Source organism: Pelophylax lessonae (genome assembly GCF_965119305.1).
Source record: "Pelophylax lessonae genome assembly, chromosome: 4".
Taxonomy (NCBI): Eukaryota; Metazoa; Chordata; class Amphibia; order Anura; family Ranidae; genus Pelophylax; species Pelophylax lessonae.
This window is the reverse complement of record NC_138771.1, coordinates 518,304,285-518,332,222: the sequence shown is the minus strand read 5'-3', so window position 1 is coordinate 518,332,222 and position 27,938 is coordinate 518,304,285. Positions and strand designations below refer to the sequence as shown.

General features: G+C 43.1%; 1 protein-coding gene across 1 annotated transcript in view; it reads right to left on the bottom strand.

Moving 5' to 3' along the window:
- LOC309552745 (uncharacterized protein) overlaps window positions 1–3,735 on the bottom strand; it is a gene marked incomplete at its 5' end in the record, with an annotated part of 107,712 nt that extends 103,977 nt beyond the window's left edge. The window contains 2 exons of the mRNA XM_082253664.1: window positions 331–519; window positions 3,641–3,735. Of these exons, the coding sequence (XP_082109790.1) occupies window positions 331–519; window positions 3,641–3,735 (284 nt within the window). The remainder of the gene's footprint in view (window positions 1–330; window positions 520–3,640) is intronic.
- Between the last annotated feature and the right edge of the window lie 24,203 nt (window positions 3,736–27,938).

Sequence of the window (27,938 nt, the reverse complement as noted above, 5' to 3'; positions counted from 1 at the left end):
GCCAGCTTTCGGCTTCGCTGCTGCTGCTGGCCTGCTGGAGGAACTCGGGCGGTACTGGGAGAGGGAGACTCGACTGGAGACTGGAATCGGTAATATTTTCAGGGGGGGGGGGATTGACACCCACCCCCCCAGATCCACCACTGCTTTAGGCACCTTCTAGCTACAGTATCACTTTATCTACACATTTAACTATATTGTACACGTTTTGGTGTAATACAGCTACTGTAGAGATATGGATTTAGTGGTAGAAGTGGCACTCTATGTGCATGCATAGCATGTTTTTGGAATGACAATAAAATATCCTTAACCTTAATTACTAATGTGATTCACCTTCTATCTTCTCTCTTGTTATCATGGTAGCTATTCATGCCAGTTATGACAGAGCCGAATGGGCAGGTGTAAGTGAACTCTTGGTCAAAATCATTGATGTATCCGGTCCAGGAACAAGAAGCTATAGTGCTGAATGTGGTCTGACAGCTGAAATCCCAAACACGGTCATTAGGGCTATTGTCGTGCGAGCTGGAAGATGAAACAGAAAGTCAATGTATGGTCCTTCCATATACAGTAGACACGTACTAGCAAGATAAAAAAAAATGGTTAGTCTTCTCTGTCTAGAGAGGATATGTACCAGCTTCAAGGGAGATGTTGACTGGCAGCAGCAGAAGATTGATAATATGTGTAAAAAACAAACAAAAACAAAACCTTAAGAGCACCCACCACTTCAACATGCTTTTTTGATGCTTCTGTGATGCTTTTTTTTAAGCTTGAGGCCTCATGCACACAGGGCATTAGAAATAACAAGCTGCAAAGCCACTACCAACGCCAGGAAAAAGCAGCTGTAAAACGTGCTTTTAGTAGCTTTTTTCATTGGCGTTAATGCACTTTTAGCCGCGTTCGCTTTTAGCAGCATTTTTCTGCCTCTATTGAAAATCAATGGTGCCTATGAGCCATCTTTGATACGACTTTCATCCCATTTATTTGAATAGAAGTCGCATTCAAGTCCGATCGCTCTGAGGGTCTTGAAGAGGAACTCAACGCCAAAATATAAAAAAACGGTGTGGGGGTCCCCCCAAGTTCAATACTAGGCCCTTTGAGTCTGGTATACATCTTGAAAGGGAACCCCACGCCAAAATGAAAAAAAAAAAAGAAAATGGCGTAGGGCCCCCCCCAAAGGCAATACCAGACCCTTTGGTCTGGTATGGATTTTGAGGGGAAATCCCACACCCCAAAAAAAATTGGTGTGGGATCCCCCTCCAAAATTCATACCAGACCCTTATCCGAGCATACAGCCCGGCAGGTCAGGAAAGGGGAGGAGACAAGCAAGCGCCCCCTCCCCTCCTGGACCATACCAGGCCACACGCCCTAAACATAGGTGGTTGTGGGGGACTGTGGGCAGGAGGCTTATTGGAATCTGGATGCCTCCTGTAAGAAGGGGGCCCCCCAGATCCCACCCCCCGTGTGAATGAGTACGGGGCACATTGTACCCTTACCCATTCACCCCAAAAAAGGCAGCGTAGTGTAAATAATGACAAGAGACGGTTTTGAGAAGTCCTTTATTAAAACTCTTCCTCTGATCTTCTGCCTCAGGTCTTCTCCCTCCGATCTTCTCCACTGCCAACCTGGTCCTCCTCCGACGATGTCTCCCGTGATTATGCCAGCTCCGCTGTTTGTGGCTTTTTATATAGCCCTGGGGCATGGCCACCTGGTGATGCCACCCAGAGACCACGCCCCTTGTGTTGTCACGCGTCGTTAGGTGAAGACACAAAGGGTGGGGTCTCTGAGTGACGTCACTGGGTGGCCATGCCCCACAGCTATATAAGAAGCCACAAAGAGCGGAGCTGGCATGATCATGGGAGACATTGTCATGGGAGGACTTGGTTGGCAATGGAGAAGACCCGAGAGAGAAGACATGAGGGAGAAAACCTGAGGAAGATTTTTAATAAAGGAATTTTCAAAACAGTCTCTTGTCATTATTCACACTACACTGACTTTTTTTGAGGTGAATGGGTAGGGGTACAATGTACCCCATACTCATTCACATAGGGAAGGCTGGGATCTGGGGGGCCCCTCTTGCTACAGGGGGTATTTCCGATAAGCCCCCTGCCTGCAGACCCCCACAACCACCACCCAGGGTTGTCGGAAGAGGCCCTTGTCCTCATCAACATAGGAAGAGTGGTTTTGGGGTGGGGATAGCAGATATGTGGCCTGGTATGGTCCAGGATGGGGGCTGCTCACTCGTCCCCTTCCATGACCTGCCAGGCTGCATGTTCAGATAAGGGTCTGGAATGGATTTTGGGGGGTACCCCACGCTGTTTTTTCTTTTGTGTGGGGTTCCCCCCCCAAATCCATACCGGACTGAAGTGTCTGGTATGGTCTTGGGGATGGGGGGGGAGGGGGGTTCCATGAAATTTTTATTCCCATTTTGGCATGGGGTTTCCTTTCAAGATTCATACCACACTCAAAGGGCCTGGTATGGAACTTGGGGGGGACCCCCACGCCATTTTTATTTCCATTTCGGCATGGAGTTCCCCCTCAAGATGCTCAGAGCACAAGTCAGATCATCATGATTCTACTTGGACGTGACTTCCATTCAAAGATGGGCTCCTATAGGGAACCATTGATTTTGACATGGGAAAAAAAACAAAAACAAAACGTCTGACATGGCTTAACACGGTATGCGGCGTTAAGTAACGTTTAGCAGCCTTTAGCAACGTCAGACGTTTTACAACTGTAACGCCGGCCCTCAGAACGCGCTGGCCCAGTTTTATTTTTTTGCAGCTTGAAAACGCCTATGCCACTTGCAGCTTCAAAACATCTGTGTGTGCATGAGGCCATAGAATAACATGGAGAGGTGTTTTAGGCTGCAAAAGAAAATGTCCGACGCTCCTAAAAGCAGCTGTAAAAACGCTCTGTGCGCATGAGGCCTGAATAAAGCATGACATATGCCCTGTGTATGTGTGTTGATTTTCTATTTGTTTTAAAGGGGACCCGTAGAACCCTGGCTCATTAGTACCCCCATTCAGCAGGTCCTCAGCTCATTAGTACCCCTGTTAAACAGATTCCCAGCTCATTAGTACCCTTGTTCAGCAGATTGCTAGTTTACTAGTACCCTCGTTGGGCATATCACCTACTCAGTATTACCCCAAGCTCTGCTAATGCCCCACTCAATAGTACCCAAAGCTATGCTGATCCCTAACTCAGTAGTAACCCCCAGCTCGGCTGATCTCCCGCTGAGTAGTAACCCCCAGCTCAGCTGATCTCCCGCTCAGTAGTAACCCCTAGCTCAGCTGATCTCCCGCTTAGTAGTAACCCCCAGCTTGGCTGATCCCCCGCTCAGTAGTAACTTCCAGCTCAGCTGATCCCCCCTCCTTAGTAGTAACCCCCCAGCTCTGCTGATCCTCTGGTTTGCCTATCTTCCTCTTTCTGGTCCCCGCTCACCTCCTGCTAGATTTCTTCCATGCTGTGCACCACATATGACATTTGCTAGTTACTCCTGCTCCAGTCCACCAGCTCTGCTCATTCTTCATCGCTCAGTGCTCTCTCTCTCCAGTCCCCACTCACTTTCTGCTATAGCATTCGCATGTTGCACACCTCGTGTTCCGTCTGCTAGTTGCTGTGTTCCAGTTTAGACCCTGCTTACCTTCCTGCCGCTCCACGCTGCATACCAGATGTGACGTCTGCAGCAGACAAGTCATGAATATATAGAAATGAACTGGAAGTGACTGCTGAATACATCTTTCCGGTTCATTTGTTGGTTTCCTAGTGCATACTCGGATATGTCATACCTGCATTACTCCCAACACAAAGTGTAGCTAACTCTGAATAAAAGCCCCTCAAAAGTTTATGTCATACCTGCAACACCTCGAAAACAAAGTGTAGCTAACTCTGAATAAAAGCCCCTCAAAAATTGCCGGTGCTGTTAGTGAACATTGTCATAGACATCTATAAAGGCTTTGGAGACACTTTGAAGCACCAAGAAAGTGACATGGGGTATAATTTTTGAAGTAAAGCAAAGCAAACACAAGGTGTGAATCAGTGTTAATTTCTTCAACTAAATAACACTATTTTAGTCAACTAAAATATAACTAAAACAATTCAGATGACTAAAATATGACTTAAACTAAAATAGCATTTTAGTCATAAGACTAAAATAGGACTGAAACCAAAATTACATTTTATTCAAAAGACTATGACTAAAACAAAATTGAAAATTGACATAAAAATAAACACTACTACCCAGCCTTTGCTCCAGGCCTTTGGGATCCCTCGTTCCTAGAATTGAAGGATCGGGGACTCTTTCAGGCTTCCCACTTTCTGGTGGACGATGCATGGCCCACGCTTCCCCAGATTACGGACAATGTGGGGCAATTTAGACTTACCTTCTGGAAAGCGCTTCAGATCCACCATTACCTACATTCTTTACCGCCCCCAGCGTAATTTCTTCGTGATCTCACGCCCTTCGAAGAGCACTGTACGGGTGAAGGCACTTTGTCGCGTCCCCTCTCTACGATGTACAACTTGATTTCTCCACCTGAGCAGTGCTTCCTGCCGTCTCTCCACAAGTGGGAGGTAGACCTCGGTTGCACCTTCACACCTCTGCAGAAACAGAATGTCACCCTGCTCTCAATAAAATCCTCGACCTGCACTAATCTACAGGAGACCAATTATAAAATCCTGATACGATGGTATCAGGTGCCCTCCCTGCTGCACAAATTGTACCCACATACCTCGGACCTCTGCTGGAGATGTGGAGAGGAAAGGGGAGCATTGCTACATGTCTTCTGGTCCTGCCCGAAACTCTCTCAATACTGGCAGGCAGTTAGTGACCTTCTTAAAGAATTTGCTGAGTATGAGATTCCAACCGACCCTGCTTTTTTTCTGCTCCATCAGTCCAATATCCCGGTACGCAGGTATCAGAAATCTCTGGTACGACACATTCTCAATGCCGCTAAATCTTGCATTCCGATGCGTTGGAAAACCCAACACCCCCGACTATCAGGGATTGCATACGCAAGGTTGAGGAGGTAAAACGGCATGGAAAACCATATTCTCACTACCCAACATGACAGGGAAAATTATGACAAAACTTGGACAATTTGGAATCTGTTTGTCCTGTCGGGCAAGGGGAAGAATTTTATGTCCCGTTCTGGACAGGGGTTGAACTGGACTCTGCATAGCATACTCTATCCTCCCTCTCCGTTCCTTATTCCCCCCCCTTTTGCCCCCCCTTCCCCCCCTCCCTTTTTTTTTCTCTCTTCTCTCTCCTCTTTTGTCCACTTTCTGGCTATCTCGCTTTCTCACATTGTATCTCTTCCCTTCTCTCTCTCTATTGCCTTTCCCTTCTATTTCTCTATTACCTCGCCTCTCACTGAGTTGCTCGGGGAAAGGGGAGGGAGATGCATGGGTTAATGACGGAGTACCTATACTAGCTGATGCTGTGGTTTATGGCCGGGATTTCTGCTGCCATTTTTTTTTTTCTCTCTGATGGTCATGATATGCCTGGTCATACTTTACCTTTCAGGGTGTTATTGTTTGCTGTTTTATGTTTATTTGATGCCATAATGATTACTACTAGCTAGTGACACCCTCTTTTTACCATGTATGTGCTGTTCCGTACTCCTGACATTTGTTTATTCACTGCATTTTTTTGTTTACACCTATGCATCTGTTCTGTTCTCTCTCTGAACTGAAAATTAATTAATAAAATATTTGCAAAAAAAAAATAAAATAAACACTACTTTGCTGGCCATTTCTAAATTGGCAACACAATCCCATCCAGATCCGGTAATAATAGCACATTCAAGTTTAAACATACAGCAAATAGAGTTTATATTTTTTGGGTTTTTTGTAATTTAAAGTTGCCCTTCTGTTTATCAAAAAGCAATATTTTTGTTTTTTTATGAATTTGGATTTATTTATAAAGATTTTATATATCACAACGGCTAAATCTGTGTCTGTAGTGCATGTTCAAACCTTAGTACCATAAATAATAACATCTGATTCGATTTTTTACTCCAGCAGTAATACAATGAGTGTGGAAAATGAAAATTCTGGAGAAATGTTTAAATAATGCATTACAAATTACCTAAACCCATTCGATTTGTAGTTGACTAAAACGTATGAGCTTTTAGTTGACTAAAATGTACTGGAGATTTTAGTTGACTAAAATATGACTAAAACTAAAACAATTCAGATGACTAAAATACGTATAAAACTAAAACAGCATTTTAGTCAAAAGACTATGACTAATACTAAATGTAAATTTGCTGCCAAAATTAACATTGGTGTGAATAAGACTGTAAGCTTGCCATATTATTTAGTGACCTTTGATTGGCATTTTTTGCTATAAAAAGGTGTGTTGTTAGAGAGTTGCCATCATCAAACATTTGCTCTCACTTGGAAATAATGAACTCAACCTCTATGACAATTCTTGTATGTTGCAATAAGAGACTTTTTTTTTACCTGATGATCATACTGATGCTCTGGTGGCTCTGACACTGAAAATTGAGAGGTTGGTCATAATTATTGACCCATCGTTCTGAAGGAAAGAACCAGAATTCTAAATTATTAACATTATATATATATATATATATAAAAAAAAAAAAAAAAACGTTGGTTTCCCTTGTATAAAATGGCTCAGTGTGTCACTTCTGAAGACCATGTATGAAACAACTGTTAGAGGAGATATAAGTAAAATCTTTGTGAAGTTTTGGAAGGTTGGAGCCTCTATATCACAGCAGAAAATATATAGGGCTATTCAAAAATAAAATGGGATTTTTGACTTACCGTAAAATCCATTTCTCTGATGTTCATTGACGGACACAGATCCTGATCTTCTTAACCATTGGGTTACACTTAAAGGTCTGGCTACACATATGGGCAGTCCCAAGGGGTATAGTCCCTCTCTCTGCTAGTCTGCTATAGGTACTCAGTTTTGTTACATGCAGTGTCAGAAGAATTACAACTCCACAGAGTGAATGGAGCTGTGTCTGTCAATACACAACAGAAATGGATTTTACGGTAAGTCAAAAATCACATTTTCTCTTTCGTTCATTGACAGACACAGCTTCTGATCTTCTTAACCATTGGGACGTCCCAAAAGCAGTGTTAAACATGAGGGGTGGGAACAGCGAAAAATAAATTCCCAAAGGTTAAACAGTAGCCAACCAGGTAAACAGAAGCTCAACCAAAACACCTGGAGCCCACCTGAAAAGAACAAATCCCTCTCAAAGAGGACCAGGTCCTCTAAACAGCAGCCTGTAAAACTTTGCAGCCAAAGGAAGCTTTTGCAGATGCCAATACATCCACTTTATAGAACTTTGTGAAAGTGTGCACCGACGACCAGGTGGTCGCCTTGCAAACCTGCGTCACTGCGTCACCTGATGATGGAAGGACCAGGAGGCACTGAGCGCCTGAGTAGAGTGCGCCTTGACAGGGAAAGGAGGAACCTGACCCTTGAGGGAATAGGCCTGAATCACTGTCTGTCTGATCCATGTGGAAATGGTCGCAAAGGAAGCAGACAACCCTTTCTGAGGACCATCCGTGAGCACAAATAGTGAGTCTGACTTCCTAAAAGACTCGGTAACTGCCAGGTACACCCTAATTGCCCGGACCACATCCAAGGCATGCAAGGCAATTTCCTTCTGATGTTTTGGCCTGGGACACAGGGAAGTCAACACAAAGTCTTCATTCAAATGAAAATCAGAGACAACCTTTGGAAGGAACGACGGATAGGGACGAAGAACCTGTGAATCACCGTGTAAGGTGAACGACAGGATAACGCCAACAATTCTGACACCCTGCGCGCAGAGGTAACAATCACCAAAAAGGCCACCTTCTGGGACAGCATAAGCAGGGGAATCTCCTGAAGATTCTCAAAAGGAGGCTTCTGGAGGACTGAGAGCACCAAATTGAAGTCCCAAGGCGGCAACGGAGACCGCACTGGATGGGTCAAGTGCCCCAAGAGACTCACACCACACAATGTACGTCTTCCACGTATGATGGAAGATCTTACTAGAAATAGATTTCCTAGTTTGTAACAGCGTTGGAATTACCGACTCAGACAAACCTCTATCCATCAGCACCTGGCGTTCCACAGCCAATCCATCAAAGCCAGCGACTGTAAAGCAGTCATCCAGGGTAGCTCCAAACAGATGATCTCCTTGAAAAGGAAGATCAGTCAAGGACTTTTTAAAAGTCTGGTCTGCAGACCAACATTTGAGCCAAAAAATACGCCGAAGGATCACTGCTGAAACAGAAAGCATAGCGACTAGGGGAGGGGCATCACAGATAAACTACAGCCCCTGGACCAATTGGTCCACCAGCTCAGCAAAGGTAGGGGGGAGCTGCTCCCCCTTCAGGTCACGGCATAAAAGCTTAGCCCACTCGGTCAGAGTTTGCGACACCAGTGCAAAGGCAAATACCAGCATCAGTGTCAAACCAGCCACAGTGTACATATTGCAGGCTACAGCTTCCGCCTTCCTGTCAGCCGGGTCCTTAAAAGCCAGGGACTCTTCAACCGGAATCGTGGTAGCCTTGTTCAATCTAGAGACTGGAGGGTCTACCACTGGTGGAACAGTTCACTTAATAAGAGACTCCTTATAAGGGTACTGTATAGCAAATCGCTTAGGGCCACAAGGGGACATTTTGGGCGTTTCTACTCTTTAGCGACAATTCTGTCAAAATAGGCGGGGAAAGGAAAAATCTTTGCCGCTCTGGATGGCTTGTGAGTGCCAAAAGGAACCGACGCCTCTGTTGCAGCTTCAGCTGGGCCCTTCATTTTTAAGGTCTCACGCACAGATACAATCAGTGCATCTACCAGCGCCTTTTCGTACGCGGCTACAGGAGTGGAGGAATCATCCTCACTATCTGAGAACTCAGGGTGCGTGGTCGCAGACCCAGCAGAGTGACCCACGTCTGACAAAACCGATTCAGGATCTGAGGAGACAGATGAGGCAGGGGAACCTTTTGCTAGCCCGTAGCCCAAAAACCACCTCCATCTGGGACACATAGGACTCCAGGTCCACTGTCAGTGAAATGATGGATGGTTGGGACCTGGAGGGCCCTGCAACCTTTTGAGAGGGGATCAGGTGGGGAAATGTGTTCCAAAGACGCCCTGAGTCAATAGGGGGACCCCACAAAAAAAGGTGTAAAAACACTGCTAAGGGACAACCGTACTGCTCCACTTGGTTGCCAGTAACAAATAACCTAATCTATCCTCAGCAGAGATGGAGAGGACCCCACCAGACTCACCATGCAGCAGAAAAAGGCACCTGCAGCCACCAGGATAATCTACGCTCCATGTACGGCAATCAGGAAGTGAAAAGATCCAGGAGTCAGCACCAGGGGATGAGGAGGGGCTCCCACTGTCAAAAATCGCCACCCATAGGGCTCCACTGTCATGGCTGCCGGTATTTTCAATGGCAAACCACTGCAAAATGGCCGCCGGGCTGTGCAGCACCAGGAGGGATTCCTAGGCCTCAGAAAATGGGACAGGCAGGAAGGGGGGGGGGCCTGGCAGGAGCCCCCACCAGCCTTCCCCACAGCCAATCCCCTGGCCAGCACAGCACCCTTCCCTCACCCCAGGAGGTGGACCAAGCCACCCCACAGCCCCAGGGCAAGTGAAGGAGGGGGCGAGATGGCCCACAAGGACCACCATGAAAGGGGGGTGCCTAACTAGAAGGAGGGGAATCCTGGGGTCTGACCGTCCCAAGGAGGGGCCCGCGTCCACCCCAAAACCCTCTAGGCGAAGAGGGAGGAAAATGACTTACTGTATGCAGGAACTTCCTGTATAAAAGACTGGTCACCGCTACTCTCTCTCCTTATGCAGCGTGACTGGTCTTGTCTCCGCCCCCTCCTGTAGTTTTCTACAGAGAGCCTGTAGTGGGTGGAGCCTGATGGGTCTCTACCACAGCTCTGCTTTCTGTATAGGCTATATATAGCACAGTGATGATGTCACTGACACTTTTACAAGGTAATAACTGTTTGAAAAACACTGTTAAATTGGATAGAATCATGGCAGTTTTAATCAGGCCTAAATGGTGTATACCTTACATTTACTTTATCTATGGGTATGGGGGTTGCAATGAATGTAAGTGATATAATATGAGGTAGTTTAGGTACACGTTGATATCATTGAACTTTCCACCCTTGAAAAACAATAAACCACTTTTTTTTTATTTTATTTTTTTATGGGAAGTCTTTCAGCAAAGAAAAGTTTGCTATGGACAAGACCATTGAACTGACCACTGAATTCAAATCAAGCACAAAATAGAATACCAAATGATAAAATAATGATTAAAATAAAATAAAATACGGTGTTTTCAATAAAATTTATGTTTGTGATTTTTTCCTGCAAACATGCATTTGAAAAAAATAAATAAATAATTGCAATTGACCCCTTATTTGTTTTTCTTTAAAGTCTCTGCTTTCAGAAAATGATTAATAATTTGGGGGTTTCACATGAAAAAAACAACTTTATTAAGATAAAATAGCAGATAATGAAATCTGCATTACAAAAAAAGAAAAAAAACCTCAAATTTGCCAATCACTTACCCAATAAACCATTCAATAATATGAAGTGGCTTTATACCAATACATCAATCATAGACCAGTTCATTTGTATGCAAGTAAGACATTGCTTGAAAAAAATGAGAGAAGGAGAAAAAAAACTAAGATTGCAGTCAATGGTATATAACATGAAATTCAACAGTCATCACCCAAACATGTACAAATTGCGCTAACCATCTATCTGATGCTTTATTGTACTTGGTAGGTGCAACCCCTATGTACATAAATCAGTTTTTTATATGGAAAGGTGGAGTTCACCTCCTGTACACAGGTTTCAAACATTGGTGGGATTGTCTGCATCCAGTTACGTGCAATCATTTTTCGAGCAGCGAATAGTGTTCCATGAAAAAATATGTTAAAATGTGCCCATAAAGGCTGAGCACACAAGGTTTGGGATTCAGAGATAGAGAGCCCATATGGTCATGTAGAAACCATACCACCTGAGTACAAAATGTCTGAACTGTTGGACAGGACCATGTAAGGTGAAAAACCTTATGCCAACAAAGAGGACATAGGGGGCAATAAGAGGGTTTATGGCGAGAGACACACAAACTGGAGTCACATAAGCCCTGTGTAAAATATACATCTGGGTCAAACCATCAGAGACCCTGGGAGAGACCATTTTATAATTATCTAATAATTCCTCCCACTCATCCCCCTTAACTGCTCCCAAATCAGTTTCCTGATCAAGTGCTCGATAAGCCCGCTTGGTGGCAAAGGGCGTCTAAAGGGTGTTCTACAATACGGAGATCAACTTTGTAGGTTCTAAACCCAAAATCACTTCTGTCAAGAGGGGACTGCATCTGAGAACTGTGCTCTCACTGCATGCAACAGCTGCACATAATGAAAAAGAAAAACAGGTCTCTAAATATCTGATCTAAATAGAGAACACCCTTTGAGGCTCATAGAACCGGGTCTTGGATCTACAGTCATTCCAGTAAATGATGATTACACCAGAGTGGGGTAGGATTATGGAAGTCATAGTCATTCCAAACGTCTGTAAAGCCAGTTCCCAAATACGTTAATGGTGAAATAATATACTATCCCGTGTATGCAGAAAATGACTACTCCTGACTCCATTAAATAATGACTGTATTGGCATGTGGGCTGGGTGGGAGGGTTGCCTGCATACTGTACTGAAGTTTGATATATCCCTAGATTTGCCTTGTCAAAATGGTAGAAATGAGGCTGAGCAGTGATATAGTACAAATTAAAGTCAGGTACAGCTGCACCTCCAACAGACTTTGGGTTTTTCATGATTTGGGGGTTTAAAAGGTATTTCCAGCAATAAAATGCAGATTTTACCATGTGTGCAAATTTTTTTAAAAATGCCCCTGTTGAAAAGTGGTTAAATACTTTGAAAAATATAAGTTGATGTAAAAACCTTCTTTTACATATAGTTTGCAATTATATGTACATGGGGGAAGCCATATTTTCCCATTACATATACAGGCTCCACTTTACTGATCTTTCCCACAATGGTAGTTGGCCAACTCTATGACAACAATGCACTCCGTGAGTGATCATTATCTTACCTGAGCGGCTGTTAAGAAGTCAGGCAGAGCCATTGTAGCAGTGAATTTACTTTGCCAGTGGTGGCTAACCTACAAATCTTTATTTTTATAGTAATATAGCAATATATGAAAAAGAATATATGAAAAAGAAAGCATATAAAAATGTGAAAGTAATCTAAAATAGTTTTAATAAACAAACACATATATTGAAGCTTACTGTGCCTTAGATATAGGGGCTGCATTTGTTTTTATTTGTTTTTCAGGTTAAAAACATTTTCAGAAAATACAAAAAATACCTGTTGATCCTTTAAGTCCCGATTCACACATGCGATGTGGGAGCCCTGCAAATCTACTGCGGGTTCTCGCATCACATTCAACCCACAGGCAGTTCACAATGCCATATGCGAATCACTGGGGGTGTCAATACAATTTTAATGACACCCCCAGATCAGTTCGCATATTGCAGTGCAAACGGTCAGTTCGGACATGAATCAGATCGAATAGGTGTGAACACCCGTGCGATCCGATTCTGGTGCAGACCCAAAAAAGGGTGCTGTGAGAGTTGTGTCCCAATGCAATGGGAATTCAGCCATACAATCCGTATGGCTGAATTTGCATCACACAGACATCACATGTGATTTGCAGAGCAGTGCATACCTCCCAACTTTTTAAGATGGGAACGAGGGACGCCTATTAGCAGAAGTATGTAGCTATAAGACGCACCCCGCCTGCCACACCCCCTCAAAGAAGATTTATATTTAAAAAAAAAAAGCACTTGTGGGTTTAGCTAATCATTTTTTTTTTTTAATCACTACTGTTACATTATCATGGCTTTTAAAATTTACAAATTCAGCAATTGGGAAATTGGATATAAGGTTTATCACTGGGAAACAATTTTTGAAAAATCTATAGCGCATTTTATATACAACTATATAAGATCAGACCAAAATGAGGGACAAATGAGGAAGAAAGAGGGACAGAGGGACTTTGTTCAAAATCAGGGACAGTCATTCCAAATCAGGGACAGTTGGGAGCTATGGCAGTGCGCTGCAAATCATATGGGATGTCTGCCATCGCATATATGTGAACCGGCCCAAAGTGTCCTTATCATTCCTTGAGAGCTGAAAGGGTTAGAAGAAAATAATCCTATTTTGCTTCTGTAAAACGACTAACCTCATACTATCATTTAATATAGAACAAAAGCAGACATGTTTGAATCCTGGCCAGTGTGGCAACCATGGCTCCCTCCATAGGTATGGCAGAGGAGCGAGTGACCCAGGGACAGAAAGTGTAGTATTTTCAGTAGTACCTGGTGAACAATAAGCAAAAAAGAAAACGAATGCAGCCACCACATCTTGGGACTGTACCCATTATATTTCCTTTTTAGTTTTTGGGCTTAGATATACTGCAATAATAACTGAAATATGCACTGGCTAAAAATAATTATACTGTCCTTTAAAGTTACCTTGAGGTGCAGCCATTGCCACAGTGACACTCAGCAGGAGGGCCAAAACCACCATCATGACTTTCATTATGGAGATGTCTTGATAGAGAGTTGCTGGCATTTGGAGCACCTGGATATTTTCAAGTTCGGCTGTTTTATATGCATCGATAAGAAGTTTTCTTACACATTAACCACCTGTTCTTCAAATATCAATGCTGATAACAGGATTAGGCCAGATGTGAAGGTCATATATTATGTCACACATATTATGTGATACATATTATGTGCCTAACATAGTGCCCTCTGTTTACACATTAAAGAGTGTGACTTTAACCAAGCTGAATATGTAAAAAACAGCAGCGCTGTACACAGGAGTGATCAAAGTATTCTATGCTAAATACTCATAATATCCTAAGTAAAACAATATCAAAGTGCGAATAATGTGTGAATTTCTGTGTAAATAAAATTGATCAATTAACAAAAACAATTAGATAAGTGCTGCAGTACTAAAAAATAGTGACAATAAAAAGATTTTGAAAAATGTTCTGAAAATAGTAACACAGAATGTTTTCAAAAGTGCTCAAAAAATGTATCAATAGTCCAACTGTTCATGTAACAAAATCCACGTGTTAAATCCCATGCATAAAATAAATCTCCAAGTGTAGATTGACAGTTTATTTTTCTATTCATATATGCTGTCACCACACCAAGTGAAAGGTTCACCACCACTTATGGCCAAAATCACTAACCAGAAGCGATGGCTGCTAATGTTATAAACTAGCAAACAGGCGTTTACCCTTTATAGGGTGAAATCATCTGCAGAATCTCTGGGGGAGCTTCTCTGCAATCTTCCAAAACTCTCAAATGGTGTCCTCAAACAGGACATAATAAAGAAAGCTCTGCAAAGCATAGAACCTTTTTAAAATCACGTTCTCAATTTATTAAAATCACGATACACTAACATTTATAGATGTCTCCGCTGACACAGGTTAACAAGCATAAAGTCGTATGCGGGTTTGCTTCCAGTCCCTTGATACCGCGAGCAGGAACTCGATCCAGTGTGATGGCGATACCTCCAGACTCCAGCCCCACGCACGTTTCGTCATCGGACGTCTTCTCAGGGCCGTAGAGTGGTCGTCATCACCCAAAGCTTAAATACACTTCTCTCACATCATTATTGCAAATTTTAAATTACAACTAGTCATCTAATATATAATGCACTCTATTTCAGGCTATTATTCCAATGTAGCAATGGTATCCTAAATTTCATATTACACAATCAATTCCTTACAACGGAGATTTAAAACAATTTAAAGGGACAGTGACCCATTTTAAGGAGTAACTCTACTCTCAATGTTTTAAAATTGTTCTTTACCATATTTTTACCAATCAATATCAGAATCAGTACCCTTTTTATAATAACACTATTCAAATCTATATTATCTCTTATATTTTCAGTCGATTTATCAATTTCTAGATCATAAAATTCTGCTAAATAAATAATAATCTCTATTTAATTTCAAGTGGTAGGGCATTTTCAAGTTATTTTTATAATTGTCAATAAACTAAACTTGGATCCACCAGGGAGAAGTAGAAAAACCTAAAGGGTAACTCTAATATGAACAGTACTATGAAAAATTTGCTAAAAAGGGTCTCTATTCCAAAGAGGTGTTCTCGTGATCTCTTTTGTTTAAAAAAGAGAAAACAATTCAAATCTATATAGATATTCATTGCATTGTAATCTTCTCATCTTAAAAATCCATTTTGTTTAGTCTTTGGGAGACCTCTTTCTGTATATTTGTACCTCCCCAGTGGGGAACTCATTTTTCTATGCTATAAAATTTTAGGCAAATGGAATCTGGGATCTTATGTTTCTTTTTGAAGTGTCTGGACATACTATGGTTGTCCAAAACTTTCTTGATGTTATGTTTGTGATCTCCCATTGTAACGTTTCATTTTCTAGTGGTCCTTCCTATATATTGCTTGTGGCACGGACATTCCAAAAGGTACTCTACACCGGTGGAATCACACATAATACACTGTTTGATACCATATTCTTTTTTGGTGACCATAGATGTAAACTTTGAAATCTACTTTTCTCTTTTGATGGTTTTACAAGCTTTGCATCTATGAAATCCCTTCAAATCAAAGAATATTTTTGAAGTTCAAGGGGCTCGATTACATTATGCACAATCTTGTTTCTATTTTTTCTGTATATAAAACTAAGTCGTATTGGCAGAATCTTTTGAGAGTCTCATCCTTAAGTAAAATCAGCCAATATTTCTTATTACTCTTTCAGGACCAGTTCACCCCATAGAAACGCAGTCCTGATGCGTTCCAGATGCTATTCTGCATGCGTGTTTTTGATTCATTCCAGTGCATTTTTGATGTGTTTTTGATGCAGTCCAGTACATTTTCCCCCTCTTTTTTCCTAACCTTAAATAAGGACGTGTGTTCCAGTGTGTTTTTGGTGCGTTTAGGTGCATTCTGGTGCATTCCAGCGTGTTTTTGATGCGTTTTTCAGCTTTCCAGTGCAGGAAAAATGCAGCATGCTCTACTTTTTTTCTGGAACCAGTATGCACTGGAACTGCAAGCTCTGGTGTGAATGATGCCATTGGAGACCATATAACCTACTTTAAAGCAGAGTTCCACTTGTTTTTAGGTTTATTAGAAGTCAGCAGCTACAAAAAGGGTAGCTGCTGACTTTTAATAAACACTCACCTGTCCCACGATCCAGCGATGCGGCCACCCGCACCCTCGGTTCTCACCCCCCGTCTCTCCCTGGCGCTGGCGTTACAAGTGGGGGCACCCAGCTGTGACAGCTTGCAGCTTCACAGCCGGGTGTGCACTACGCCTCTTTAGTGGCCGGGCAATCTTCTGGGACCTGTGACGTGTCCCAGAAGATTGCAGGGAAGGAGGGGGAGAGGAGAACTTCAGCTCGATTCGCCTAGGCGACTTGAGTATAAGTGGGAGCTGGGTATCTGTCAAAACTAGGTACCCGCTCCCCCCCCCCCCCCCAAAAAAAAAATGGCATGGAAGTTCCACTTTTAGAAGTTCTAGTTGGAACTCCACTTTAACTGCATTTTTGATGCACAAAAAAAAAAAAAACGCACTGGACTGCATGTGGTGTGAACTGGCCCTCAGTCTGTTTGTAATCTGTATTGTAATTTGTAATAAACCCACATGATGTATCTTTCCTTTTGTGTTCCTTTTTTTTTTGTTATTCAGTAAAGAAGCTTGTTCTTTTTCGAAAACTTTGTCTCTCCCTTTTTGCAGGAATGATTTCTCATAACCTTTTTTTTTTTTTTTTTTTAAATCAGATTTTTTTTCTCTAAAGCCCACTTAATGGCCTCTAACCCGTCTTTTTGGTTAATTCTTGTGTATAAAGCATCAACATCTATAGTAGACTATCTTCAGGAATTGATTTAGTTTGTAGGATTTTTATCAATTCCCCACTATCTTTTAGGAACGCTTAATTTTTTTGTCACCATATTCTGTAGGAAGGAATCTATGTACTCTCCCACTTGGGAGAACAGAGAGTCCACCCTGCTAATTATTGGCTTTCCTAGGGGTTTATTTTTATTTTTATGTATCTTAGGGAGGTAATATATTGTTGGTATTTTGGGAATTTTAGGTATCAAGTATCTAGCTTCCTTCTCTTTTAAGAATCCCAGTTTATTGCCCTTTTTTTTTTATATAATTTTCTTCAATTTATGTTTTAGTCTCTTTGTAGGATTTCCTGGTAGCTTTTTTATAAGTTCCCTTTACTTCTAATACATTTTAAACAAGCTGCATTGAAGGTTGCCGAATTAGGTTTAAGGTCATAAACTTTTAGGGGCCACTTGCACCAGCTTGGTCTGATGCAATAACGCACACTGGATTGAATGCTAACGTCCAGTGCATTAAATCGTTCCTGATATTAATATGTGCCTGCTGTACAAAGTACTTGTATCAGAAAATCTCCTTATCTCTTTGTATTGCTTCCTTTATGTAAAATCCCTGGTGTTCCTACCAGTGCCTCTGCTTTCCTATTAAAAACTGACCATACTAAGCAAGAGAACACAACGTGGTCAGTTCCCTAGCGATGCTGGGAACTCAGCCATCTCTCCTCCAATGATAAGGCTTGTCCTGAAACAAACCACCCCCCCCCCCGCCCCTGCACAGCCATTGACTGGAAAGCCTAGTGTTCTGCTGCTCCTCCTCAACTAGCTCTTATGCAGCTGAGAACAGAGGAAATGTGATCACTTATAAAAAAGGGGAGAAAAGGTATTTATGTTTTCCTTTTTATATCTATACACAAATGTATTGCCTTTCATTTCTATTTTAAATTTAATGGGTCATTTTACAAGGTGATCATTTACAATGAGTTTAAGGAAGCTTTTTCATTTGAAGGGGCTAATGCCTAATGCACCTCAAATCGAGCTTTCAGCATTTCAGCAGTGCACTGCACTGTAGTATGTTGCTGCACATTGCTCTGCACGGCAACACCGGTGTGCTGGGGAGCTGCTTTGGGTTGGCCTTTTTGCACTGCACTGGTATGAATGGGCCCTTGAATAGAACTATCACCTGCTTGCACAGCACTTTAAGGCCTTCTACAGATACGCACTTTACTGAATGGAGTGGACTCTGGCTGCAATCTGCTTGCTAGGCGGGGATGTCCGTTCTCCTCTATGGGCGGTCTGATGCAAGCAGACTGCCTGTGCATTTTACACCCGACTGTCATCATATCCAATTAGAAGGTGGATCGGATGTCAGCAAGTGTAAACAGACACATGTCCATTTACACCTGCCACGCCATAGAGCCTAATGGAGGGCTTGAATGTGTCTGCCTAAAAAAACCAACAGGTGGACCTGATTGGTCCACTTGTGTGAAAGGAGCCTAAGGCCCCTTTCACACATACAGTCCGTTCAGTTCATCAGTTCAGTCATGTCAAATGTATCAGTTTTTCATCCGTTTTTCATCCGTTTTTCGTCAGTTGTCATCCGTTTTTCGTCAGTTGTCATCCGTTTTTCATCCGTTTTTCATCAGTTGTTATCCGTTTTTCATCAGTTTTTCATCCGTTGTCGTCCATTTTTCATTCGTTGTCATCCGTTGTCATCAGTTGACATCAGTTTTTCATCCGTTGTCATCCGTTGTCATCAGTTGACATCAGTTTTTCATCTGCTGTCATCCGTTTTTCGTCCGATCCGTTTTTTTGACGGATGAAAAATAGGGCATTCATCCGTTCAAAAAAACGGACATTGACGGAAGTGGATGAAAACGGATGTTAACTGATGATCATCAGTTGTCATCCGTTTTTACATAGAGATGCATTGATGTCCGTTTTTCATCCGTCAACGGATGGATGAAAAACGGACAAACGGACAGCATGTGTGAAAGGGGCCTAATACATGTAATTGATCCAGAGATTATTCTTTTTAATGAAATACACCTTAAGGCAACATCTAGCTCCAACCTGAAAGATCTTATTGGGAGTTCTGGCTGTAACTTTAGGTTGCAAAGTTGATTATAAAAGTTTTCAATAAGCATGTCCAGCACAAAAAAACAGTGCAAACAGTTATGTCTACAAATAAAGAAGTACAAGAATGGCACAAAGGCAGATATCATCAAAAGCATATTAGGAAGGGTATCATTACAATTATAGCAGACAAAGCAAGTATGGTCACTATATGGGGATGCATTTGCCAGAGAAACAACCTTTCAACACGGGTCTGCACCTCCAGGTTGGTGACTGCAACTTGCAAACTATGGGAGGAAATGGCCTAAGTGCCCTTCCTTAATTACCAGGCAAGGGGGCAAAAGACACCCAAATGGGAAGAGATGGGAGCAGAGAAAGAATGGAAAGGGGAGGGGATGGTAGGTGGAGGGAAAAGGAAAGTCCCTCAGGGTAAACCCAAACATCCTCATCTAAAGGTGCAAACAACTCAATACATCATCAAGAGAAGGGAGCGGTCAAGGTTCAGGCCACCATTATATGTGAGTCATGGTTCCCAAACCTTTAGAAACATACCATGTCTGGCTGTAACTTTAAAGGGAACCTGTGCCCAGGCTATTTACATATTCTGAACAAACAGTATAACACTCTAAAACAAGCCCTCATTCACCCCTGTAGCTATTAACATTGTGAAGAAATTCATATTCCAAGTTCACAAGTCTTCACTGAAATCACAGTTCCTTTCCTATTATTTTCTAGGGTAATTTGTTTGTGTGATTCCGCGCTATGGATAAATCAATAAATAATAAATTGTATAGCTGCTGCCCCCACTGTAACTAGCTACCGAGATAGTGTTTAATATGGAAGTTTTAAACAAAAAGGGGATTTGGCGTTGCTCTGTGCATGCCTATATCGTGTTAAAGCCCAAAATTCATAAATCACAGTGTGCCAAAATTTATATAGGTTGCAGAATAAAAAATAAATAAATAAAAATATAAAAAAAGTGCTTGTGCTAAGTGAAAGTGACCAGTGTTAAAAATAACATTAAACCTAGCGCAATTAAAGATATCAGTAAATCAATATTGCCATAGCTCATATAAAGTGACCAGTGCTCTAAATGGTAAGTCCTTATGTGGTAAAAAATAACAGTATTCCTTCCATTAATCCAATGTTCCAACCGTCAGGTGTCAACACTGCAAGTGGTGATGTTGCAGCAAAAGAAAGTTCCACAGAAACATGCAATGTGTCCGGTGTCTTCACACATGCCCCCCCCTCTTGTTGCTTCACTCACCAGAGATCTCTCCCCCTGAAGGGGGTAACCACTATTCACAGCTGCCACTTGGCCGTATATGGATATCCAGGACCAGCCCTAGGGTGTTTCTCCTTAACGTTACTTCCACTATCCAACAATTTCAAACGTGCATGTTAATAGTAGAAACAAGCGCCATAGCGGAATACCATAGATCAAAATCTATTAAAATAAACAGTATTGCACTTACATTTGTTTAAAAATCATTCAGCATAACAAAGATCAGGAAGTCCGGGGACGCAATGCGCTCCACGAACCCGAATAACGGAAGTGATGCAATGATGCTGTAGCTCCACCCTGCGGCAGCTCCTGTTGACGTCATTGTGACCAAACGTGCAGGGCAGAGCTACACAAACAAGTCACAAACAAAGCAAGTTCAATAAAAAAAGGGGGTTAAGCCAAACCTTTCATAGGTAAAAGGTCCATACACACTGGCTTAAAAACACTTGTGCTCTTGGCAGAAAAAAATGCTAATTTTTAGCGTTTTTTTTGTACTAGCGTTTAGGAGTGTTTAGCATTTTTTCTGCCAGAAAACTGCTCTCAAAAATGCAAACCAGAAGGGTTTTTTTCTGCCTCTAAACGCTGAGCTTAAAATATGCCTCTAAACGACCTAATGTGCATGGACACATATGACAACATTGAGCTGCCTCTACAAGCAAGACGCTAAACTGTTTCAAGACAAAATTGCGAATGCTGTAGCACCTTTCTCCTGCGCTCAGAAACAGGGCCCCCTGTCTAGGTCCTTCCACGGAACTCACACTTGGCTTCCCAAATGGCGACGTCCTTGCTGCCCTATAAGGCTTGGGTTGTCCAAAGGCATTAAAATCAAAAACAAACAAAGGGCGCACCGGCCTAGCACATTATCTTCAAAAATAGGCTTTATTAGTTAAAATAGTTTATACTCACAAACAAATGGTATAAAACAGCATATCCAATCCGAACATCTGGAACAATCAATATCTGTAACCCCTGTCCTCAATAGATGATGGCTGACATGTTTCGAGGCTGAGCCCCTTCTTCAGAGAGTCAACTGGTCATGTCTAGACCACTCATTTTTTTAGCACATTTCCCATGCCTCCTAGGTTTGTCCCAAAATAACTCCTCCCCAGTGGGTGTGGTCCCACTGGTGTTACCACTGCGGTCCAAACCAGTGAAACCAACCTCCAAGCCTTCCATTAGGAACTCTTATAACATGCTGATGAATAAATCATAAAAAATCAATCAAATACACAAGTACGCAAAATACTATCACATACCCAGAATGGTCCAGGGGGGTGTGCTGCAGGGAAACTGTAGATGTGTGATGGCTTGGAGTTATCCCATGTCTGTAGACCGTATCGGAGATATTACTCAGGGTGTGGTCCAGGTCACTTAGTGAAATATGGGTGATTGCAGTAATAATGGATTGTATACAAGGGACTTTTCTCAGGAATCCTGTTACTGCAATACACTCCTGGGTATCTCTGGAACGCACGCCTTCGGATTCTGGAAGGGCCGCCGCGTCGTGTGTTCCAAATCGAGAACATCACTTCCGCCCACATCACTTCCCCGTCTCTTAGTAGGATACTTCCGCCCTTACATGATGCAGGCTCTTATTGTGTGTAGTGTAGAGGCTCTTAACTACAACAGACCTCCCCCAACCCACTCCCATCCAGCCTAAAAGCACCCACCACCCTTACGGCATGACCACCCAAAGGAGCAGCGTTTTTTTTTGCCAGTGTACAGGGACCCTTAATAGAGTTGTAAAGTTAGAAGTTTTTTTATCCTAATGCATTCTATGCATTAGGGTTTAAAAAAACCTTGTGTGTAGCAGCCCACCTCAGCCCCTGCTAATGCTTATCTGAGCCCCCTCTACGACTGTCTCAGCTGTCCGGGAATCCCCTACTCATTGGCTAAGACACAGCAGCAGTGCCCTTGGCTCCCTCTGTTGTCAATCAAAGTCAGTTTGCCAATGAGGAGAGAGGGGGTGGGGCCAAACCGGAGCTCCATGTACATGGGGCTGTGGCTCGGTTCAGTTGCCACCATAGCAAGCTGCTTGCTGTGGGGGCACTCAAAGGGAGGGAGGGGCCAGGAGAGCCAAAGAGGGACCCGAGAAAAGAAGGGTCCAGGCTGTTCTGTGCAAAACCAACTGCACAGAGGAGGTAAGTATAACATGTTTGTTATTTTATAAAAAAAATAGAGACTTTACAATCACTTTAGGCTGTACAATTATAACAATTTAAAACCAAATATATAAAGGTTAACTCCTTATGTGAAAAATATAGCAAATAAAACAATAATATAGCACGTACAATTGCTACACAAGAAGCCATATTGTAACTTAATGTTGTTAAAAATTACTTTTCCTTTCAATCTGCAGTCACTGTCATTTTCTGTAAAATTCAATCCAATGTGGCAGCTTGAAGGCCTTCTGTACACTGTTAGTGTACAAAACTGCCCCGGAAATTTAATTTCCTGCTTGTGTGATTGGTCTGCATCGAGCTACAAGTCAAATTTTAAGCATCCCCCGAAATAGGAATTTTTGTTCTGGTGAGATATTCTACAAGGGTTTAATACTTCTAAAGGGATGCAGACAATGCAGCTTTTCTCACAGGAACTCAGAGTGCACCAGGCAGGGACGTAGATAAGGGGGAAGGGGGGGGAGGTCACAAAGGTCTGAACCAGCCCCCCCCAAGAGCAGTTTTTCACTGTCTTAGGGCTCTTTCACACGGGCGATCCGATCAGATCCGCCTGTCAGTTTTTTAGGCGGATCTGATCGGATCCTCCATGCAGCTCTATGGGGGCAGCGGGTGTCAGCGGAGACACCTCCGCTGACATCCGTATCCGATCCTGTCAGTGAAATCTGGACGGATGGAAACCCTATTTTTCCATCCGTTCAGTAATCGGATCGGACCTGATGAGAGCGGACAGGCGGTCCGCTCTCATCCGATCCCCCATAGAGGGCAGCGGGGGCTGAGACACCTCCCTCTCCGCTCTGCAAGCGGAGACGGAGCTGTCATCCGCCGGCTCAGCGGGGATCGCGGATCGATCCCCGCTGAGCAACACGGATACGCCTACGGAGGCGGACCGTGTGAAAGAGCCCTTAGGGTAGACTCTTAAAAAACCGGACGCTTCGCTCCTGTCCATTATTTTCAATGCACATGAACAAGCTTATGCAGTTCTGATATCGGCAGAGCTCAGTGCACTGACAGTCTGTTGCGCTGCTCTTTGCCCCTCCTCCCTGCAGACGACTTCGGCAGTAACATCTCTCCTCCACATGCAAAATATCATGGCAGCTACTGTGGGGGGCTGGGGCTATGACTTTGCGACAAGAAGAACACATGTGAGTTTCACAGCAACAGGCTGTATTTTAAAATGTCAAAACGGGCATTCAGGCAAGCAGAAGTAACCAAACATAATTTTATGGGAGGGGAGCGAAAGAACCTGGTCTTAGCGTGGGTAGAAATACTATATACCAAATCCATCATGTTACAGGAGTTCATCCTCACTGACTCAGGTGCTGATAACTAATGTGAGTGCTGGCTTCCCTCTAGTCTGCAATCATCTTCTACAGCTCACACTACATTCACACACAAGCACACAGGGCAGATAGTCTGCTGCATTCAGAGGTGGCTAAACCACACCTCTGGACACAACAACACTCTACTATAGCTGTGTATAAACTGGCTGGTTAGCGATTTGCGATCACAGGCAGAATTGCAATTCTGCCCACAATTTTAAATTGCACTGCAATCCTGGAAAAACACAGCACACATTTTTTTGTGCCATTTATTGGTACCTAAAATAAGGTGCAGTTTTGCCGCAGTTGTCATATGAAACTTGTCGCCCAAAAAAGGATCAGGTGCTTTTTTTGGGCGATAAGCTTCATGTGATGTGGTTTGCCATGCAACAGTCACAGCAAAACCAGTAAACCACACCACATTTAGGGCTCTTTCACACGGTCCGCCTCCGTAGGCGGATCCGTGCTGCTCAGCGGGGATCGATCCGCCGATCCCCGCTGAGCCGGTGGACGACAGCTCCGTCTCCGCTTGCAGTGCGGAGAGGGAGGTGTCACAGCTCCCGCTGCTCTCTATGGGGGAATCGGATGAGAGCGGACCGCCTGTCCGCTCTCATCCGATCCCTGAACGGATGGAAAAATAGGGTTTCCATCCGTTCAGATTTCACGGACAGGATCGGATACGGATGGCAGCGGGTGTCAGCGGAGGTGTCTCCGCTGACATCCGCTGCCCCATAGAGCTGCATGGAGGATCCGATCAGATCCGCCTAAAAAACTGACAGGCGGATCTGATCGGATCGCCCGTGTGAAAGAGCCCTTCGGTGCCATTAAAAATCAATGGCACAAAAACATGCGTGCTGCATTTTGCCAGGATTGCAGTGCAATTTGGAATTGTGGGCAGAATTGCAGCATTTCCACCTGTACACCCCTCACATTTTTGTAAATATTTTATTATAACTTTTCATGTGACAACACTGAAGAAATGACACTTTGCTACAATGTAAAGTAGTGAGTGTACAGCGTGTATAACAGTGTAAATTTTCCGTCCCCTCAAAATAACTCAACACACAGCCATTAATGTCTAAACCACTGGCAACTAAAGTGAGTACACCCCTGAGTTAAAATGTCCAAATTTGGCCCAAAGGGTCAATATGCCCTAACCCTCTTGGGCATGGAGTTCACCAGAGCTTCACAGGTTGCCACTGGAGTTCTCTTCCACTCCTCCAGGATGACATCACGGAGCTGGTGGATGTTAGACACCTCACGCTCCTCCACCTTCCATTGGAGGATGCACCAAAGATGCTCAGTAGGGTTTAAGTTTGGCGACATCCAGGCTACATCCAGAGGCAGTAAATTCTTGATGTGGGTTGTAAAGCTGTCTGCACACAAAGCGTGTGAACAGCAACTGATGTTAGCAGCAGCTGTCAGATCTCTACTCTGTACAAACAATCACCTGTGCCGCTGTGTTTATGTACCTTACATGTGAACAGAAAGTGACTGACCCTGAATGCAGACACTGTGCTAGTGATTTACAGTATGTCACAAGTCACATTTTGGTAAATATTTTATTATATCTTTTCATGTGACAACACTGAAGAAATGACACTTTGCTACAATGTAAAGTAGTGAGTGTACAGCTTGTATAATGTAAATTTGCTGTCCCCTCAAAATAACTCAACACACAGCCATTAATATATAAAACGCTGGCAACAAAAGTGAGTACACCCTAAGTGAAAATGTCCGAATTAGGCCCAATTAGCCATTTTCCCTCCCCGGTGTCATTTGACGCGTTCGTGTTACAAGTTTTCAGGTGTGAATGGGGAGAAGGTGTGTTAAATTTAGTGTTCTTGCTCTCACTCGCTCATACTGGTCACTGGAGGTTCAACATGGCACCTCATGGCAAAGAACTGTCTGAAGATCTGAAAAAAAGAATTGTTGCTCTACATAAAGATGGCCTAGGCTATAAAAAGATTGCCAAGACCCTGAAACTGGTGGCCAAGACCATTCAGCGGTTTAACAGGACAGGTTCCACTCAGAACAGGCCTTGCGTCATATCCAGAGGTTGTCTTTGGAAAATAGACATATGAGTGCTGCCAGCATGGCTGCAGAGGTTGAAGGGGTGGAGGTCAGCCAGTCAGTGATCCGCCGCACACTGCATCAAATTTGTTTACATGGCTGTCCTAGAAGGAAGCCTCTTCTAAAGATGATGCACAAAAAAAGCCCTCAAACAGTTTGCTGAAGACAAGCAGACTAAGGACATGGATTATTGGAACCATGTCCTGTGGTCTGATGAAACCAAGATGAACCTATTTGGTTCAGACGGTGTCAAGTGTGTGTGGTGGCAACCAGGTGAGGAGTACAAAGACAAGTGTGTCTTGCCTACAGTCAAGCATGGTGGTGGGAGTGTCATGGTCTGGGGCTGCATGAGTGCTGCCAGCACTGGGGAGCTACAGTTCATTGAGGGAACCATGAATACCAACATGTACGGTGACATACTGAAGCAGAGCTTGATCCCCTCCCTTTGGAGACTGGGCCGCAGGGCAGTATTCCAACATGATAACGACCCCAAACACACCTCCAAGATAACCACTGACTTGCTAAAGAAGCTGAGGGTAAAGGTGATGGACTGGCCAAGCATGTCTCCAGACCTAAACCCTATTGAGCATCTGTGGGGCATCCTCAAAACGGAAGGTGGAGGAGTGCAAGGTCTCTGACATCCTTCAGCTCTGTGATGTCATCATGGCAGAGTGGAAGAGGAGTCCAGTGGCAACCTGTGAAGCTCTGGTGAACTCCATGCCCAAGAAGGTTAAGACAGTGCTGGAAAATATTGGTGGCCATACAAAATATTGACACTTTGGGCCCAATTTGGACATTTTAACTTAGGGGTGTACTCACTTTTGTTGCCAGCAGTTTAGACATGAATGGCTGTGTGTTGAGGTATTTTGAGGGGACAGCAAATTTACACTGTTATACAAGCTGTACACTCACTACTTTACAATGGAGCAAAGTGTAATTTCTTCAGTGTTGTCTCATGAAAAGTTATAATAAAATATTTACAAAAATGTGAGGGGTGTACTCACTTTTGTGAGATACTGGATCTGTTCTATCCAGACAAATAAGGCCAGGTCGATGAGAACCCCCCACCTAATTGGGGGGGGGGGATTTTTATAGTCCCAAGAATCACTGACCCCAGGATATTTTTCCCCACCCAGGATCCATTGAAAGAAACTATGTAGTACATTGTAAAGTCCTGACAGCTACACTCTACAGGTTCATTTTGCAAGGCTTCAACAACTGGTAAAGGATTTTTATTTTATCCATGTAACTGACATTTTCAAAGCTCATTGGACTAAAAAATAACTTACTTTTTTGAAAATAAGATGTCTTATCCCGGTGTGTCAATTTTGTGAATTGAGTCCTATATACCCTATGTAGTACCTTTCATAAACTTTAAGCTGGCCATAGATTAATTAAATTCAGCCAGTTCAGCAGGGACCAGCCAAATTTTGATCCATCTTTGCCCTGTCCCTGACAGACAGTGATCTAATTATCACCTTTTGTCCAATGGTAATGTTGGAAAACATTTTTTCAATCAGCAGTTGCAATGCTGATCAGTGTATTCTGAGAGTGGAGGAGTCCCGCTTTAAGCTGGCCATAGATGAGACAATGGTTGAACAAAAAACTGAACTGATTCGAGTGTGGATGGGGGAATCCTCCCCACTGAGCCTTTCTATTCTGACAGCAGGGAGGCTTCCCCACCATCAGAATTCAGTGATCAGCGTTGTTGGCTATAGGCTGTGGTGCTAATCGAGCAAGGAATATCTGATAGGGCGGTTGTACAGTAATCGATCAGTAGACTGACTTCTGTACATACATGGATCGAAATTTGGCCAGTTTCTGCTGAATGTTGATCCATGTATGGCTGGCTTTAGAGTACATTAACACAGTGGGGAGGATTTCTCCATCCACCTTGCTTTTGTGGATGGGGAAATCTGTTTGTTTTTTTTTTTCACTGGCTGATCAAAAAAAAAAGATCAGTGTATGGCCAGCTTTATACTTGCACTCATATATATATTATGTGTTCCATATGTCAGATTAGGGTTTTTTTGTTAATTATTTCAACATTTGCCCGTTGCTGTGTGGATTGCATCTGCTTTAATAAAGTTCATTT